Raw genomic sequence first — 18,950 nt, 5'->3', positions numbered from 1 at the left:
AAAAAAAGCACTCGCCATTGCTTGGGTGCCTGAATACAAACCTGCTGGTATTTTTTCCCCCCCTCTCACAAGCAATTATTGGTAGACTACTCTGAAACCCTGTGGATGACATTCACCTGCCTTCTAAAGAAAGGAAATAGCACACTTGTCCTCTCCTTGTTTTCTGAAGCTTCAATCCAGCCATGCCCAACTCATGGCCCAGCACAGCTCACAACACAGCCTGCCCCATGCGCCATCATGGCAGTGATTGTGCCAGGCCACTCAGCACCAAGGGAACCAAAAATGCACTAGGAGCCCCACAAAGACTGCAACCAGGACACAGGGAAGGCACAGTGCAGCACTAACTCAACTGAAGGTAAATGATGCTATGGATTTTGTTGCACTGGCTAAACACAGCCCCAAAAATATGCAGCCATACTTTCTGTTTTGATAAAGGAATTTGTGAACCGGTTTCAAGACAGCAAAAAAAAAAAAAAAAAAAAAGAATTATTTAGGTTTATTTGCAACTCCATTCCCAGTCAGCACAAATACATTACTTGTGAATATTCAAACAGCATGCATAAAGTTACAACCTAAAATCTGATCACATCTCTTTACCAGACCTTTACAAGACCTCTCTGATAAGAGAGAAATATCCCTCTCTTCACGGTCACACCTCACTCACATCACTGCTTTTTGGCAGTACATACACTTGTGAACAACTATTGTCAAGGATAGAGAACACGAAGAGTAAAATTTCAACAAAAATCTCTGATGAGCACCTTGCCAGCTCACTAGGAAAGCCACAGCCATCAAACCAGTCTGATGCATTAGTTTCATAACCACAGGGCCGCATATCCCACTGTTTTATGTTCTTGCTGCTCTCTTTTTATATGTTTTAATAAAAAAAAACATTAAAAAATAAAATAAGTTTTGTTACTTCATACACTTCAACAATGTTATATATTTAATGGCAGCTGCTCCAAAAGTATCAAAGAGTATCTGCATGCAAGTTTCACAGACATAAACTTCATTATTTGGTTAATAAAGATTTACTCTTCTAACAAAGAATATGCTTATACCAAAAATACGTATACAGAAAATATTGACAAGGAAATGCAAATACAGAGCAATGATAAAGCTAATGTTTAGTAGTTATAACATTTAGCGACTGCACTATGCCAATTCATATAAAGTTATAATAGAGTGCCCCTTTCTGTAACAGTAACTTAAATACTTCAAGGTATCTTAAGCAACAGAAGTAACGAACCTGTTAACGACAAGCTGAACAGGACACCTATACTGTAATTAAAGAAAAATGTTTATCATTCAACAAGAACAATAAAAGCAGCAACTAGAGAGGTTCCTTTTAACAAAAGCAAACAGCATCATTTTAGTCACAATAAAATGAATAAAACTGATCTGTAGTTGAGCCTACAGCACTTACCCCTTTATCTAGTCTGAGTTCTGCTTTCCTTCCTCTGATGCTTTTTAAATGCCTTGGCTGCAGACCCAGGTCTTCCTGAGATAAAGTAGCTTCTGCTTTTGACTAAGCAAACCAAAAAAATAATGCTTAGTGGTAATATAAAATAGAACAGGACCAAAGCGACAGTAATTGCCAGGAACTCAGCATCTCATGCATGCTTGCATTAGGGACAGAATCTTTTAACTATATAATCAGCTTAAGTGCTTTTTAGACCTAGACATTAATACCCCTTATTAAACTGCACAGTAAACTTGCAAGCAAATCTACTCATGTCAAAGGAGTGTAATAATGTTTTTGATGAAAATATACAGGAATCTTGTAATGATTACATGAATTTAATTATTACAAAGGATAACTTTTATATTAGAAAAACAACTGAAACATAAGCTTGAGGAAAAAAAACAAACCAACACAGCAGGAGAAAGTCACTGGAAAAATAACCGCACCAAAGAATCAATCAAATATTATTTTGGCCTTAGAAATAAGAAAGCAGATAACCCAATCAATCACACGCAGCACTAGGAAAGCAAACTGAAGGTGTTGGTACTTTGAAGAAGAAAGCCAACCAAAGGGGACTTCTGAAGGACACACACCCTGGCTGCTTTGAGTTTCTCTCTCATTCGCTCCCTGACGGAAAGTTCTGAAAGTGCCATTCTTGATGTAGAAGGCACAGGGGGCAAGCCTGAAAGAGAAAACACACAGCGACGTCATTCAGTTGATTGCTTTGTAAAAGACAATTTGAACCACGTAAAATAAGTCTATTTATAGCCCACAAACTCCCATGTTCCAACAAAAAGCACGAGGAAATAAAACTTTGTTTGCTTTTGCAATTCAGACCTTACAGACCATTAATTTCAATGCTACAATATGCCCTCACAGGAGAATTCCTATTTGTTGTAGCCTTTAGTGTTCCCAGAAAGCCCACTTTTCTCTCCAAAATTTAATGTAAACGACAACTCACCTCTGATCAAACTTATCAAGACCTCATTTTCATTTGAGGACTGATGGAATTCCTTCCCCTCATCTTCTACATCAGACAGATAATGATCTCTTCTGGAAGATTCAAGCCACTTCTGTAGAGTGACCTCATACCCTACTGTATGCCTCAATTTCTAAATAGAAAGGATAAATAATTATCCTTTTGCTTATAAAAAAAGCTATGGTCTTAGGGACAGAAATACAAAGGAGTAGATGCCTACAACTCACCCTCTCATATGAAGTCAAATGATTAAGAGCATACTATAAATGAGATTGCACGTGTAATGACTGAGGTTCCACCAGCTTTATGTATTAAGCAGAAATACGTTTGTGCTCTACACAGCACCTGGAGATGGTACCTACTTCCCTTCCATTGGGCCGCACCACCACACTAAGAGGGTCAGACTTCACTCCTAGTCTCTGGAACTAAGGAAAAAAGTCCTTTCTCATAAGTTGAAGCCTACAGAAAGTTCCTGCACACAGAAAGGCCGCGTGTCTCCCAGAGGGGGAAACGGTGGACCTGAATTACAATAAAACAAGCCTTTAAAATCAGCTGTGGAATATTCATCAGTGCAAGCCTCCATGGTATGTTTTGTGTTTGCAGTTGTCATGGCTAATCCAGCATGTAAAAACATACCATACTTCATTGGAGCAACCGCTTCATTTTAATTTCGTCCCAATTAATGAAAAATGCAAAACAACAGATAAGAATCTGCTTTCAATCTTCTGAAATACGTGACAATCCTCTGTAAACGTTTCCAGGCAAGTCAGGTTAAAGCGAGCAGCGTAAAACGTTCAGAAGTAGTGCAGAAATACCCTGTCATCACTTAAAGCATCCGCAGAACTGATGTTCCATGTGTTTTTCATGAGTGAATCAATGCCTTGTGATAACAGGGAACGATGCTGCTCGTATGTAATGAAAAACATTTTAAGCCCTTAGTAGTTGTGGCAAAATTAAAATGAACGCATCAATTACTGCGGGATTCTGTAGTTCCTTGGAAGAAAGATCACATCAATGTTTATTTCTCCGTGCCATGGGATGCCATTGTGTTTATGTGAACGGGCTCTACAGCTGTGTCATTTCTCCTTAGCTTTAAGGTACATTTAGGAAGCGGGAGAAGACAGACATCTACAAGAGCACTGTGTTGCAAGATCACCTTTCCAGGACTGCATCAAAGCAGTTCGCACCATGCTTTGCACTGGAAGCACCATTATCCTACAATGTCTCAGCATTTCACTCCATGCAGATATGAGCTGGATAGATAAAACTTGGAAGTGTGACTTTAGTTCTTACTGCCGGACCGACAGACTGCCACAGTTTTCAACTGAAGAAAGGCATTCAGGCACCTGAGCAGGTACAACATGATACTCAATGAAAACAATAAAGTTCTACCATTGACTGCATTAGAAAAATAAAGGGCAAAGGCAAAGGCGAACCGAACTGCTGAAGACGAACAGGAACAAAGCACATCTGCTGCGCCTATGAAAAGAAGAAGGAGCTACAGTGTATGCTTTAAGGACAGCCCGCCCTACGCTCCGACGTCCCCCCACGGCAGCCCCGCCCGCCCGGCCCCTCCCGCTGGGGTCACTCACTGCGCAGCGCCGGAGGAGCAGCGGCTGCTGGGCCTGTTGCCATGTCGGCTGCGTTCCCTCGCTCCGCTCGCGGCTCGGGAGGGCCGGCAGGTCCCGGTAGCTGGAGCGGGACAGAAATGAAGGGGAGACCGCATGAGTGAGAGAAGAGGAACGAAGAGCGGCCCCAACAGACCAGCCGCCGGCGGTACGACCCCCGACCCTGAAGGGGAGGGGGGAAACCACGAGTGCGCATGCGCGATGTCGCGCTCAACGCTGTGTACGCATGCGCGATGGGCGCTGCGGTTGACCTGCGTGTGGTGCGGTACGCCGTAAGGCTCGCTGGGTCCTCAGCAGCTTAACTAGTGATTGTAAGGCGTTAAGGTAAAGGGAGGAGTGTTGGACTAAATGACCTTATAGGTCCTTCCCAACCTTCTGATTCTATGGTTCTATGATTCTATGAACTTGCCCTAAGAAAGTGGTTTTGTTGGGCAAACCACCTTTGCATTCACCTTAGCACCAGTTACTCCAGCGCCTTGCACAAGTGCCAAGCATTACGTGCCTGCAAACTGCAATGCGAGTCCAATCAGATAACAGCTTTGTGGCACTACAACTGTAACGCTGCAAGAAGCTGCAGCGTTTGGGTTGCTCAGCTCATAAACTTCCTTTTCATATCAAACTTTTATGTATTGCACTTAAAGCAGCCTCCAAAAGGCACATGAAAATGGAGAGTGCTGGCAACAAACCCCAAGGGCCTTATGGCCACTTTCTTTAACAATTCTTTATCGTTCCCTGAACTTAAGTGCAAGAGCAGGCACTAAAAAGAAGTAGTAAACAGCTGAAAGCAAGTGCACTAAAGCTCTCCATTAGCTCGGAGGCTGTCTTGTTTCCAAAGCAGTAAAGCCCCAAACAAACACAAGTGGTGTTTTTTAACTCCCCTTCACTAAATGAGTGACATCAGAAACACCACGCTGAGGGCTTTATTGCATTCCTAAAGCTGTCTGACCCGTGGATACGTGCTGAACGCTGCGATATCTAGACAGGTCTGAAGGAAAATAGTTGTTTCCTACCTGGGTTTTCTGGTGCAGCAGCTGTGGGACTGCCGGCAGCCAAGCACAGCAGCCTCCCTTAGCAACAGGCTGCTCTGCTTTTTAAAGAGAAAGGCTCAGATTCTGCTCCTTCTGCCACTAAAGCCATTCCGGAAGACTTCTTTTTTTTGTTTAGTGGACAATTTATTTTCCAGTAAGAGGGAAAGAGAAAGCTATAAGTGAAATACAGGGAAGATGGAGAAGTGATTGCAGCTCCTGCCGATCGCACCTTATCCCAATCATTGCGTACTTGGAGTGGCAGAAACCTGTCAGTGCTATCAGACAGCTTGTAGAAATGTGGATTGTCTTACATAGGGTTCCTCATTTTTACAGGTACAAAGCAATGTATGTTATTCCTAAAAGATCTGGAAAGGTCTTTTCTGCTGAGCAGTAATCTGTAAGAAGTGATTTCTTACAATAATGTTTGCATCAGTATCTTTGTAACAACCAGAATAAACAACACTGTGGTACTAAACGGAGTTGTTATCAGGCCTGTTTATAATTGTCCCTGTACAATCAGCCCCTGTAACTTCTGGAGGTCTGATACTGCAAAGCTTTAGTAGCTGGAATCACCTGAAAAGAGATGTCTGAATTGTTTCCTATTTCTTAATGCTGTTATAAAGTCATGGGAAGAAGTAAACATTCACAGAAGATAAAAGATGAGTAGCACGGACATTTAGTTAAATTAAGCAGAACTATCACATCTAGGAAGAGCTGATGTGACAATATTCTTCAAGAATGGAAGTGTCAGGTTTTGAAGGTGATGTGCCCAGTGTGCAGTTTCTGATATCTGCAAGGTCTTGCTGTATCTGAGCCTATGGAAGTCATCCAGTGAGTGAACCTTCATACGACTTATAAGCCTGTGTCCCAGTGATCTATTCCAGCCAGAGAAATGGTTGTGCAAACAGTTCAATGATGGACAAATATGAACAGCATTATGTAAGGAACATTAATGTAGTACCCTAAAGGAACAGTGGGAACCTTTGCTTACCAGGATGAAAAGCTAATTAAAAACATATGTCAGGATGGACATGACTCCACTCCCAGAAGTAAGGCAGAATTTAAGCCATATATGATTCCTGGAGGAGGGAAAAACACATTCATTTTGGTCAGCATCATAAAAACAAGGAAGCCCAGTGTCTTTGATGGCACTGTGCAGCAGATGCAGTGCTCCAAATGAGATGATGTGAGAAGCTTTTCTGTGTTAGGCACAGCACTGTCACTGATGTTTTGCCAAGGACAGCCAAGCATGGCCTTTGGAGCAGACAGAACCTGTGGGTGCTTGTAGAGAGAAGCGACTGTAAAAAGCAAAATGTTAATCCTTAGTGAAAAAGAGCCTTCAGGCTTCATGGCTGGGGCCATGGCTGCAGGCCCTGTTCTTGGTACTACCACCTCATCACAGCACCCTACATGTGCTGACTGCCCCAAATGAGGCAGGCCGCAGGGTGGTCTTACAAAATAAGACTACGTGTTGCTGTATTATTTAAATAGCAGTTTGGACTCCGATAGGCAGCTCTGCAGTGATCTCAGCTTCAGGGAGGTTACAAAGAAGGGAGAACAAACTCTGCTCAGCGCGATTACTTTAAACTGATCGCACCTCACTGCGGCACGACTGAATTCACAAATAACATTCCTTGAAATTTGTCACACGTGGAGGAAAAATCAGTGTTCAGTTATCAGACCATCTGCCAGAAGATGCAGGTGGTGTGGAAAGGAAGAAAGCCTGCTGCTTTGGCAGCAGCAGCGATGGTCGACAAGTTTTCAGATGATTAAAGAGGTTGTTTTTCAACTCAAAGTTTAAATCCTTCCCACTGTCTTCCAAGCCTAAGAATAGCACTTGTTTGAAAGTGAAGAATGAAAAGAGAATGCTGGGAAAAGGTTGCGTTGGGTTTTTTTAATACAATACTCTCAGTTCTAGAAATCTCATCTGCCTCTTGCTAACAGTTCACTATTGGAGCCTCTTGAGAAACAGTTTGTTTTTAAATCATTCAGACTTTCTTGCCTCTTTGTTAACATGACAAAAGCAAGTCTATCCTTTGGCAGAAACAACTTTGTGAAGACAGTATTGTGTCTTATACTGTATTAAGGATTCTGACAGGTGCTTTGAATTTGAAAAGCAACTATTTTGTTATTTATTTGTAATTCCTTAATAATCCTTAAGCATGTTGAATGTGGGGACATCAATGAAGTATCTGTCTCACCTTCATATATTGTAAAACCTTCGGGAGGACAGCCAAGTTACTGCAGTTGAAGCTGTCCAAGGAGGAACTGGAGCATTACTGCATGAGAGGTCTGCCAAGAGGTTACTTGCATCATCATAAAGGTACTGCTGTGTTCTTCTCGTCAATCCATATCTTCTAACTAAGAGACATGTAAATTGCAGTATTAAATTAGACCAAATCTTCCACTTACGTTGTTGTCTGAGAGCAGCAATCATACTTTTGCCATCTCAAAGTTGAATGCTAACCTCAGTTTGTCACCTAGATACAGGTAATACAAAGAGTCAGGTATCTCCAGCCCCTTCCTTTCTTAAAGCAGGTGTTGAATACACTGTTGTCCAACCTGAGATTTACCCCACCTTTTACTCTGCATTGGTAACAGGAAAGTTAGCAACTAATTTAGCCTAGGCAACGATGTTTAAGAGATTAATGTCAGAAAAGATGAATTTCACACTAACAATGATTTGTGCTGCAAGGACCATCTCCATATAGGAAAAAAAACTTCCTTACAGCTCTTCCAGCAGGCAGCTGCTCAATCATATACAAAAACTGCATACAAAATTGAGGGTTATAGGCTAACTGCCTATAACTATGGAGTCACATGGGAAAGAATAGAACTTCTAAACGCTCTGTAAGCTGAAGTCTAAATGCATTGTACTGGAATGAATAAAGTGCTTCTTGAAATCAATGTATTACTCACTGCAAAAGATATACCTATTGAATGAAACAGCACCAGTGCAACTGAGCAGGTGAAACATCATCAGCCTCTGTGATACATTGCTTTCTCAACTCTATTTATCTTCTGTTTGCTCTCCTGTATTATTTCTTGGATGGGATTCATCACCTCCTGAAATACATGTATTAAATAAGCCGTGCTTCCGCATAAAACTAAAGTTCCTACTGACTAAATTGCCTGGTATATCATTACAGTTATCCTGAGTATGAAGTACGTGCCAATGGATAAATTAAGCTGATTACTGAAGAGTGAATATTTGGGTAAATGTGAAACTGTATTCAGTAAATAATAACCTAGCAGGTGACTCACGGAAAGTAAATAAAAATGAAGTATTGTATGAACTGCACCAACTATAGATGCATACTCAGTAGGGAACAAAATAAGGTGCTATTCAGATTCTTGTATCTTTGCCATCGCCAAAATGCATAAACGCTGTTAGGCAGATTTATGAACTTTGAAGAACACAGATAATATTTTCAATCCCGATATGCATCAGTAGCTTCTTTCTCCGTATTATGTGAGCATAGGAAAATACTCTTTAGAATCTGTTGTATTTAGTGCATCTGAAAGAAATTATGGCAGCATAAATCATGTGGATATGAAAAGCAGTAGTGAGGAAAGTGAAGGTAATTATTCAAAGAAAGGGATGTAAGTTTAAAGATGAAGTCTTCAGTGTGATTATAATGTTTAATTAGTTATGTAGGTTAAAAGTGCTTATCAACATGTGGCTGACATGTTTGTCACTTGACCACGTATAAAGAAAGCTTTATTTATGTATATCTCCATACCTATACCCCAAGTAAATATGTGTGTGTTTTTTTGATCTCAGGAATCTCAGGAACACTGAGATTGAAAGCTTCTGTTTTGTGTGAGGTTTGTATGAGTTTGTATGAGTTCTTGCATCCTCCTTTCAGAAAGCCTAACATCTCTTGATGGTGCTGCAGCAAAACCATGCTTTCTCCTGGGAGTTTCTCCTGGTGAAGCTATTTTTTCTCTGCTGATTGTAGACAAAGCGTAGATGACAAGTGTAGTACAGATGCCTAACGTCATGCGCCACTATGGCACATACACCGTGTAGAAACCTAATTAACTTCAGATTTAATCCTAAAGAGATTCTGGTCTTTGTTATTCTAGATCATCTTGAAACCAACCCAGCCTGTCCCCTCACCTGATAGCATAAACAGCAGGAAGACTTTGGCCTATGATATTTTCATTATAAATTCAAATTTAGACAGAGGGAATACGTCTAATGAAACATCATGTCATCAAAGCTGATCTATTTTCAAGTAAAATGGCAGTAACAACTATGATTTACTTGAGGAAAATGTCTTGAGATCCTGAATAAGGGCAGAGACACGTGGTACTTATAGACATATGTTGTCCATTCATTCATTCTAGCAAAAAACCTTTAGGTATAAGTCAACATGTAATTACTTGTTTTTAACAGTTGAAGCCAAAATGTTGGACCATTCATGTAGCTACGTAATCCAAGTGGGAAAACTTAGGGAAGCTAAAATGACTTTTCTATGACTGTACTAACATAAATTTAAAATTATTAAGCAGAGGGAGGCAATAACTCTTGGTTTACTGATACCCATGATGTCATCCTCAACACAGGTATGGTTAAAATATATCTTTTATATTTCATTCATTTTTGTATTACAGGGAAGCAGTTTGCTCTTAGTTAGGATTGCTGAAGAACATCAGTTGTGCTGTCCTAAGGATGGCTTATAGGATTTTGAAGGTCTGAAATATCTGTACGTTTCGCCATAACAAAAGTAATTTACAACTCCAAATATAAACTTTCTATTGAGTCAAATGCTGTGAAACTAATTCCGTATTAGCTTGGTGAATTAAACATGTAATGAAATACTTTCATTAGTAGGGTTTCTTCAGAATGCATATTGTAGCTCCAGTCCCGTATCTGTTGCATGTTACGTGCACACAGTGATTGTTCTGTCCCATCGAATATCACTGTGGACAGACAGCACTGCATGCTGCTGATAGCTGCTGTCTGTGCTTTGTATCATCAGTGCTGACTGTGAGGCATAAATCACTGCTGTAAAAATGATGATTGGGCACACATTTTGCACTCATTTGGTGCTAGACTTGCAGATGTGTAAATGATTGTGATAAACTGAGTCTGAAAATGTACTCTTCCATATTTTCTACAAGGAACAGTGCATGTATGACGCTAATAAATTAGATGTCAAGTCGGAAAAACATCCACTTTCATCTTCTACCATGCTGTCAAATAAGATGAGGGTTGCAGAGGCATTGCCAGTTTGATTTCTTAGCAGAACTTTGCTCCTATTCATGGTGTAAAGTAACAACGGTGTACTCAAGGGCGTGTGTTATTGCATAGGAAAATAAGGGATTAGATGCAGGGTGCACAGATTGATATTCCATATGTAAGTGCAGTGCACTGAAAACTACTTGCATAACTATTAGAAATAACAGAGTTTTGTAAATCTGGGACTCATATAATAAAACAAGATTGTTATTTCTTGCAAAGCAAGTACGTCTCTAAACATGCAGTTATAGATGGCCAGTCTTGACCTACAAGGTGTTAAATGCTGAAGAACACACGATGCTCCTAGCCAGTTTTCACAATGATTGATTGCTACCATTAGTAAAGTGTGCTCTTGATTTCCAGTGGGAATTTATAGTTTCTCAGTGGTGGATCTTGCCATTGTCCTGTCTGACAGAATGAGGTGACAGCTACTACCAGATATCATGCAAATCACTTCTTAACCATTCCAATTATGGGGAAAATAAATTGGCCTGGTTAGTTTTACTGAGAACATTGGTAGAGTTGCAGCCTTTTTTTTTTTTTTCCCCAGTTTTTCGGTATGTTTTTGAAGCATGAATTTAAGTAGCAGTCTCATAAGTAATGCTACTCATTATGAATTATTGTATTGTTATGATTGCTACTCATTACTTGAATTTCCATTGATCATACATCCAAAGCACTGTGGTAGCAGCCTACTCTTATGATCTATATGCTGACCATCCATGATGCCCCCTGTATCTTTTCCAAGTTCACTGATCTCCTGAATTCAGTCTTCCATCTCATGTGTGACCCAAGTTTATTTTATTGCATTTGGCCATCTTAGAGTACAAGTAAGTCTGCTTAAGTGATGCGACCCAATTTGTTCCATATAATTCATTCTCCTAACTGGTTTCTGCTCTATCAGTTTTTTGCCATCTTTCTTTTTTTTTCAGCAGAAGGTTTATATTTTCTCCCACGTTTTTGAAAAAGATATTGAATAACACTGCAATAATAGCAAACCCACGTAGAATTACATTGAAAATACCAAGCACAATACTGATTCGCTACCTACAAGTTTTTAGCTTAGTCAACTATTAATTATTTTGTATGTTTAATACCTTTATTCTGTTCTTTCTGGTCTGCATTTGGGCAGTCCTCAGCTGGTACAAATTTTCATGAAGGATCAGGTTAACTGCTCACAAATATCTCTTGTTTGTGTAAGTATCAGATGAGAACATGCTTGTGACCAGCTCAGCAGACATCTCTGTTTTACTCCTTTCTTAAAAACAAGAAGTTTTCTTTGTTTTTAATACATTGGCTGTCTCATAATGACCAAGGACAATGTTGCTGTCAATTGTTCAATTTTTCTTTAATATCATATACAAAATATCAATTCTACTTTGTAACTTAATATATTTTATATAAAATCCAATGTACAGCATCTTAAATTTGTTTAAATAGTATCGTAAACATAACTTCCATGAGAAGTCCGTCCCGGAGCGACGCAGTCTTTTCTTATTTATAGTTCCTTTTGATATCCCTGTTGTTTGTTAAAGAATCCAGCTTTGATTCTAGAAATCTCCATCTGAACTCAGATTTGGTTCCTATCAAAGCAAAAATAAATTCCCAGGTTATTCATTTTCCACTTTGTGTCCCACACACGGCTAGATAAAGTCATGTGCTGGATTGTCGTTTGGCTGTGATTTGACATTATCTGCTTCAGAGCTCATCTTCGTCTGACAAAGCATCAAGATAATCTGTATCAACATATAAGAGAAATCCAGAAAACAAGCTGTCTGCCCATGTTGGGTCTGAAAAGAGACCGTTTTGGTCAGCATAGAAGATCTCAAGCCATACTTCATCTTCTGGCTGAAGGTAGATCACAGTGGACCCAGAAGCTACGTCGTGGTTTCCTGTGTTTGCATCAAATGTCTTTATGCGGTACTTCCCATTGTGAACCAGCCCAATGGCAAGGTGCTTATTTGCCAAGGTGATGTCATAAGAAAAATAATAAATCCCTGGGATGGCACAAATAAACTTCCCTGTGGAAGGGTTGTAATGTTCACCCTCGTTGAAGAGGACTTTATTGAATACAATTGGTAGTCTTTCCTCAGGGTAGCTGGTGGTGATGCCAACAGAAAAGGCAGATTTCAGCACTATCTTCCCACACTTACAGACCCCTGGTGCACCTGGCTCTCCTCGGTCTCCTTTATCTCCCTTAGGTCCAGGTGGTCCAGCTGGACCTACTTCACCCTTGGCACCAATCAGTCCTCCTGGTCCTTTTTTTCCAGACTGACCTTGGTCTCCTTTCTCTCCGGCTGGTCCTAATGGCCCGGTTTTCCCTCTTAAACCTTCAAAAACATTTTAAGTTAGTTAATCATTTCAGTTATTATCTCAGTAAATGATTGCATAGGCTACTGGGTATATCTGAACAGGCAAGAAAAGCAAGGTCAGAATTTCAGAATACTTCAAGAATGCTTTCAAAATCTCCTAAATAAGCTTGTGAAAAGAATAGAGAGTTGAAACAGAGCAGTGGACTACACAGCCTGTGAGTCCCTTGTATTTATACCCCCAGTTTTCTTCATACACCTGAATTAAACACTGAAGAACAACATATCCATTGCTGACAGAGGTATGGGTACTGCTGGTGTGGAGGACAGCACTGTGGTTACCCAATGCCAGTGCACTAAACATTACTTACTAATTCAGTGTTTTTATTCTGTACCTACAAACCTGTTAATCTTTGTTCTCTAGCTAACAGCACAAATGAGGCTAATTATTTGCCACCAGTGCTGCCACACATACCTTTGCAATGTCCCCTTTTGTTTCGCATCTGCGCACAGGAAGGCTGTGCAATTACATTTATTTTCACATTTGGCTATATGCGTACTAGACATATCTAAAATATATCTGCACATTTTCTTCCTCTCGTTACATGCATCACAGTAAGCCCACACAGGCACATACACACATGTTCATCATATGTATATGTGTACTAGTAATGATGAAAGCTCTTATTTTGATGCACTACTATGTTAGTTGACACAAATTTTCAATACCTGCGCTCCCCTTTTCACCTTTTTCTCCTTTCCTGCCATCTCTACCATCTCTTCCTGGAAGACCAATGCGTCCATGTGGCCCTGGGGCTCCGTTAGCTCCGGGGGGGCCCACAGGGCCTGGCAACCCAGGGATACTGCAGATGTATCTGGTATAGTAGTTCTCTCCTTTGAACTGGTTTTGAAGGGGTTGTTCACTGGTGTAGATGGCAAAACTTGTAATGTACAGCAACACAAACATCGTTGAATCTGGAAAAAAGTGCATATGGAGAAGACTTTATGTATATGATGACACTCTGATTCCATTCAGATGGCCAGCGTGAGAAGCATTTTCTAGTGAGGAAAAAGCATGCACCTTTACTTCATTTTGAAGCCCTTATCCTTGTAAATGAATCTCCATCCTGACTAACCATAGCAGGAACTTGCCAAGTTTGGAGAACAAACTGGTCTTACTGGACACACCAGTAAGACAATTACAGCTTCACTGCTTGGTTGTACATTCTGGCAACCACAGCACCATTACTCTGCTGTAATGGGCCAGATGGGAGCAGATCACTGTCCTATGGCTCTGGTGCTAACAGGACTTTCTTCTTAAGCTTGGGCTGGACTGCCATGTGAAATGAGCTATATCACAATTTTCTTGAAAGGAAATTCATTAAAGTATTATATTTTGTGGTTGGGTGCTTTCATGAACAATTCACTAAATGGGATTTCTCTTTCGCATTATATATACTGAGGGGTTAAAGAAAGAAACACTGCAAAATCAGAAATGCGTTGAGGAGCTGCAGTACCTGATACGCAAAGGTGTTCAAAACTAGTGTTGCATTAGCTGAGATTCAGTCATGAGTCAGGTGAGATATTGTGAGTCGAGCTGTTTCTTCTAATTCACTTGCTGGACTCTCAGAACACATCCATGGGGGCTTTTGTTGGATTTGTCCATTCCTTCAGAGACAACTTACAGCACAGAAGCAAATCAGAGTCCACTGGTTTCTATGGGGAGAAAGTAAAGAAATGGGGATACGGATTAAAAGAAAATATATCTGTGAAATACCATAATTTTTTTTTTACATTGAAAATCAGATTCATTCTCATACTCTTAATTATACTACAAAACAAATCAATATAGAAATCCTTCTCATTCCCTACTCTGTTATATGATTGGCTTTGCTGATTGACTTGAAACCCAGAACGGACATATTTACCTCGTGTTCATGTTATCTCCATGGCCATGCTGTGATATATGGCATGACCAAAACTATTCAGCAGGGAAAAAGACCTGCACATCCACATCCACATCCACATCCACATCCACATCCACATCCACATCCACATCCACATCCACATCCACATCCACATCCACACTCTTTACCAAGAGCAGGAAATGAGAAGCTGCATCTTCATATTGATGCAATGAAGAAAAAAGAATGAAAAGATTACTGAAGAGAAGTAAGTGATGCTCCAAAATTATCTCCAGTGATTTATATTCTGCTTTTCATATTAAACATCTTATATCAAATTGGCAGAAACCAAACTATTAATTTTGCTGTCATTTGATAAACGCTTACAGTACAGGCAGGCACAACAGCTTCCAAGAGTGAATTAACATATGAATGTGCAGCATTACAGGAGAACAGCAAATGATGACTCCAAGGCAGTAGTTAACTGTAAGCATAAACTTCACAGCAATGTTTGCTCTGATATACTATTGAGTGTACCCAAATAAAGCTCATGGATTTTCATGGGACTTAAATCAGGGACAGCAAAGCTGTCTGTGGACAGGAACAACTTAATCATGTGGCCAGGAGGGAGCAGCTTGGTTGGAACTGAAGCCTAAGACTGCCTATGCATTTCTCATGGAGCTGATGGATGAGAAGCAGACATGATTTAAGGACCAAGGATAGGAACAAAAACTACCCTTTGCCAGATGAAAGCCTGAATCAGTAGGCTAGATGTTCCCACACTGTGCTGTGCATCAGCCAAGCAGAAACAATGTCCACAACTGCTGGTTTTTGCCTGTCCAAGATCTCTGACAAAACATAACGAGAGCTGTCATGCAGTTGCTCCTGTGATCAGATGGCCGGTAACCTACTGATGTGTGAAGCTGTCTCCAGTTCCCATACTTCTCCTGCTGTTCTTCTCATGTGCCTATGGGAAATAAATTAGCCTGGGACGTGTGTTCCTGCTAAGGCTCTGGGGAAAATAACATTTGGGGAAGGTAGGGAGTACAGGGCTGTTGGGATAAGGATGTGCCTTAGAGGGACGTTGTGGTTTGAGAGTGAATTTGGCCAGGGAAAGGAACATGGGTGTTGGAAAATAAAGAACAGGAAAAGTTTTCAGCAGTGGGATGGGGGTTTTTAAGGAAAGATGGGGCTGTGAACCAAAACATTGGGACTGTGGGATGGGTAATAGAGATAAGATTAAAAGAAAATGGTAATAAGGTTCAGATGATGATGTTCAAAGTCCCAAATTTAGGCTTAGAGGAAATACAGAAAGTTAATTCCAACAGTGGTCCCCAAACAAATGACTTTTGGGAAGCCACGTGTTAGGCCACAGAATCAGGTCCTGTTTTGGCCTTGACTTCTGGCTCTTGTATTTCTTCACAGATAACAATCCAGTTTTAAAAGGAGGAGTGAAGGATGCCTCTCTACTTCATTGCAGCAGTCTCTTGGGAAGTGTGAATCATCTCAGACAACAAGAGGATGTACGGCATTGAACCCATGCCTCCTGTTTCCTGGGTGTTGCTCTAAAAGATAAACTGTTAGTCTGAAGGTAAACAAGAGCTACAAGAACTTAAGGCCACGCTTTTGAAATTTCAGGTTGAATGAGGAGGCCAAAATCAGAGTTTTCAGTTCACTGAGACTCAAGAAGTTAGAAGGCAGAGTAAAACTTCCCAGATCCTTTTTACAGGAGTCGCCTATATTCCAGTGCAATACTTGATCACATAGAGTTAAATGTTAGGCAGAAAGTGAGTCATAAATTAGACTTTCTTCTTTTTTCTAGTTGTCCTTTTCAAAAACATACACTTTTGTCTGTTGGAATAGGAAACAATGTCATTTATATGTGCCAAATAAAGTTTCTTCAAGGAAAAACAACACTTGAGAAGTTCATTTTTTAAAATCCAAATAGCAAAAATCAGAACAAGCAGATGGTATTCATGTTAACAACAATTACAATTATCTTCACTGAAGCCAGCACCAAAGATAATAAAGAGAATGATGTGAACAAAGGATTAGAATGTTCTTCCAAGTTTAGAAAGTGGCTTTTCAATCGGTACCAAATCAGAGCATGAGCACATGCCAAAGCTTTCACTGGAAGACTATAGACACACTCATCACTTCTAATGTGAGGTGATTTCTGGAACAGCTTTTCTAAGTGAGAGTGGCACATGCATTTATTTCATCACCTTTTACACTGCACAAGCAGCATAACCATTGCCCTTGTGCATGAACATGAAAGATCATGTGATTCTTCTGATATCTGAAAAGTATTCTAAAAGTTATTGTTGTTGTGGATCTGTTGACATGACAGATCTACCATCTCTACTGCGAGAAGATACTCTATGTATTACATTCCTACTGAAGCTACATGCTGGACAGAGGATTTGTATCATCAGGTTTCTAGGAAATCTCAAAGCATTACCAGTATATTCAGATTGTACTCGATAACATATATTTTTTTTTAAGAATTAAAGAGTTGTAGCAAATTCCCAGTCTTGAGACTTCTTGGTATATGACCTAATCTTCCTCCCTTATCCAGCTATGCACATCTTAGTTTTTAAATTTACTAATTGGCATTGTTCTGAAACAATCATAAGAGATTTCCCATCAATCTTTTATAGATGAAAACTGGGTCAAAAGCCAGCGGTTATTAGTCACAAGCTATCTTGGCTGCATTCTTACATTTATATTTCCTTGCTAGCTTTGAGTTCTCTTCCAGTACATGTGCACAGGCATCTGGGTAGGATAGAAAGATATATTTAACTTCCTTGTGCAAAAAGCTGTAGATGAGAAATATTAATACTCTTGGTCCTTTCTAATCTGCAAAATTCACAATGGCTTAGTAGTGCAGAACACAACAGCCAGTGCATCTGTGCCTCTCAGACATCAGAGGCTCTTAAGACCTCACATCACTACCTTGCATCCCTGCTGTGGGATGTACGTGTCAAGTCCACAGCTGGCCATTGCCACACTCTGTGGGTTAGCTATACAGCCATCAATCTTCACATAGTTCTATGTTGTCTTTGTTTCCCTTAAGAGAGGGAGAGTGACCTGAAACCTTCTGAGCCGTCTGAACTTGTGATTGCTAGTCCCAGAATGACTGATGGTGCCCAGAGGGATCAGCCAGTGGAAAAGAACATTAGCTAAATATTTCTGAGAAAACAATCCATTAAGGCCTTATTAGCAGTGCTGACATTTAATGGTCTGATTTGCTTCAGTGTGCACTCAGTCATGTTTAAACAGCCTCCCTCATAACTATGTTGAATGTGGTCAGATTCTTCAACCATGTCTTAATGCCTTCACAAAAAATTAAGAGCTTATAGTCAATCCTGGAAGCTCAAATTGTTTGGCTTTCAAAATATCAAAGCAGTGGGAGTCATTTTATTCCTCAGTGTCTCACTTGAAATCCATCCATTCTTATTATTTACAAGGCCATTTTTACTAAAAATGCCCAATAATCTGTTAAAGGCATTTATCAGTGATCTAGACTGCCTCAACTGGAGGAATTTTCACATGAGGGCTGGTACAAAGTGTACCAGAAAATGCAAGGAGGTAAATAAAGTCTGACAGAAGTTGTCTTGACTGACAGCTGAGAAGTCAGGTCAGCTGCTTATGGTCTGCAACTGTGACTCCTGTATCCAGGAAGGGTCCTAAGTAGGCCTGTCAGCCTGACATCAGTGCCAGGTAAGGCTATGGAACAGATCATCTTGAGTGAGATCACACAGAATGTGCAAGACAACTTGGGGGATCAGGCCCAGCCAGCACGTGCTCATGAGATGCAGGTCCTGCTTGACCAACCTGATCTCCTCCTATGATTGAGTGGCCTGCCTGGTAGATGAGGGAAGGCTGTTGATGTAGTCTGTCTAGACCTCAGCAAAGCCTGTGGCACTGTCTCCATCAGTATTCTCCTAAAGAAATTGGCAGCCCGTGGCTTGGAGAGGTACACTCCTTTCTGGGTTAAGAACTGGCTGAATGTCCAAGCTCAGAGAGTGGTGGTGAATGGAGTTAAAACCAGCTGCTGGTTTGTCACGAGTGGTGTTCCCCTGGGGTTGGTACTGGGGCATGTCCTATTCATTATCTTTACTGATGTCCTAGTCAAGGAGACTGAGTTCCCTTTCAATAAGTTTGCAGATGACAGCAATTTGGGAGGAACTGTTATCTGCTTGAGGGTAGGAAGGCCCTGCAGAGGGATCTGGGCAGGCTGGATCTCCAGGCTGAGGCCAGTGGGATGAAGTTCAACAAAACCAAATGCCAGGTTCTGCACTTTGGCTGCAACAACTCCAAGCAACACTACAGGCTTGGGGTCATGTCTGGAAGAATGTGTGGAAGAGACAGACTTGGGGGTGTTGG

At 40.6% G+C, this 18,950-nt stretch overlaps 2 protein-coding genes across 5 annotated transcripts in view; both read right to left on the bottom strand.

The window, feature by feature from the left end:
• CC2D2A (coiled-coil and C2 domain containing 2A) overlaps nt 1-4,385 on the bottom strand; it is a 39,675-nt gene extending 35,290 nt beyond the window's left edge. For both annotated transcript variants that reach the window (XM_072336096.1, XM_072336097.1), the window contains exons 1-3: nt 4,037-4,385; nt 2,059-2,147; nt 1,427-1,528 (exon numbers count right to left, since the gene is read on the bottom strand). In XM_072336096.1, the coding sequence (XP_072192197.1) occupies nt 1,427-1,528; nt 2,059-2,147; nt 4,037-4,268 (423 nt within the window). In that variant the 5' untranslated portion in view covers nt 4,269-4,385. The remainder of the gene's footprint in view (nt 1-1,426; nt 1,529-2,058; nt 2,148-4,036) is intronic.
• Nucleotides 4,386-11,676: 7,291 nt separating this feature from the next.
• The window catches only part of C1QTNF7 (C1q and TNF related 7), a 44,303-nt gene continuing 37,029 nt past the window's right edge, over nt 11,677-18,950 (bottom strand). The window contains exons 2-4 of one of the 3 annotated variants that reach the window (XM_072336101.1): nt 14,175-14,373; nt 13,387-13,632; nt 11,677-12,678 (exon numbers count right to left, since the gene is read on the bottom strand). In XM_072336101.1, coding sequence (XP_072192202.1) covers nt 12,047-12,678; nt 13,387-13,624 — 870 coding nt within the window. In that variant the 5' untranslated portion in view covers nt 13,625-13,632; nt 14,175-14,373 and the 3' untranslated portion in view covers nt 11,677-12,046. Of the gene's footprint in view, nt 12,679-13,386; nt 13,769-14,174; nt 14,374-18,950 lie in introns of those variants that run through there. The other 2 variants (XM_072336102.1, XM_072336099.1) reach the window with 2 other exon arrangements.

The sequence above is a fragment of the Excalfactoria chinensis genome, chromosome 4 (genome assembly GCF_039878825.1).
Source record: "Excalfactoria chinensis isolate bCotChi1 chromosome 4, bCotChi1.hap2, whole genome shotgun sequence".
NCBI lineage: Eukaryota > Metazoa > Chordata > Aves > Galliformes > Phasianidae > Excalfactoria > Excalfactoria chinensis.
The sequence above is the reverse complement of the archived record's forward strand: the minus strand, read 5'-3'. Positions and strand labels throughout refer to the sequence as shown.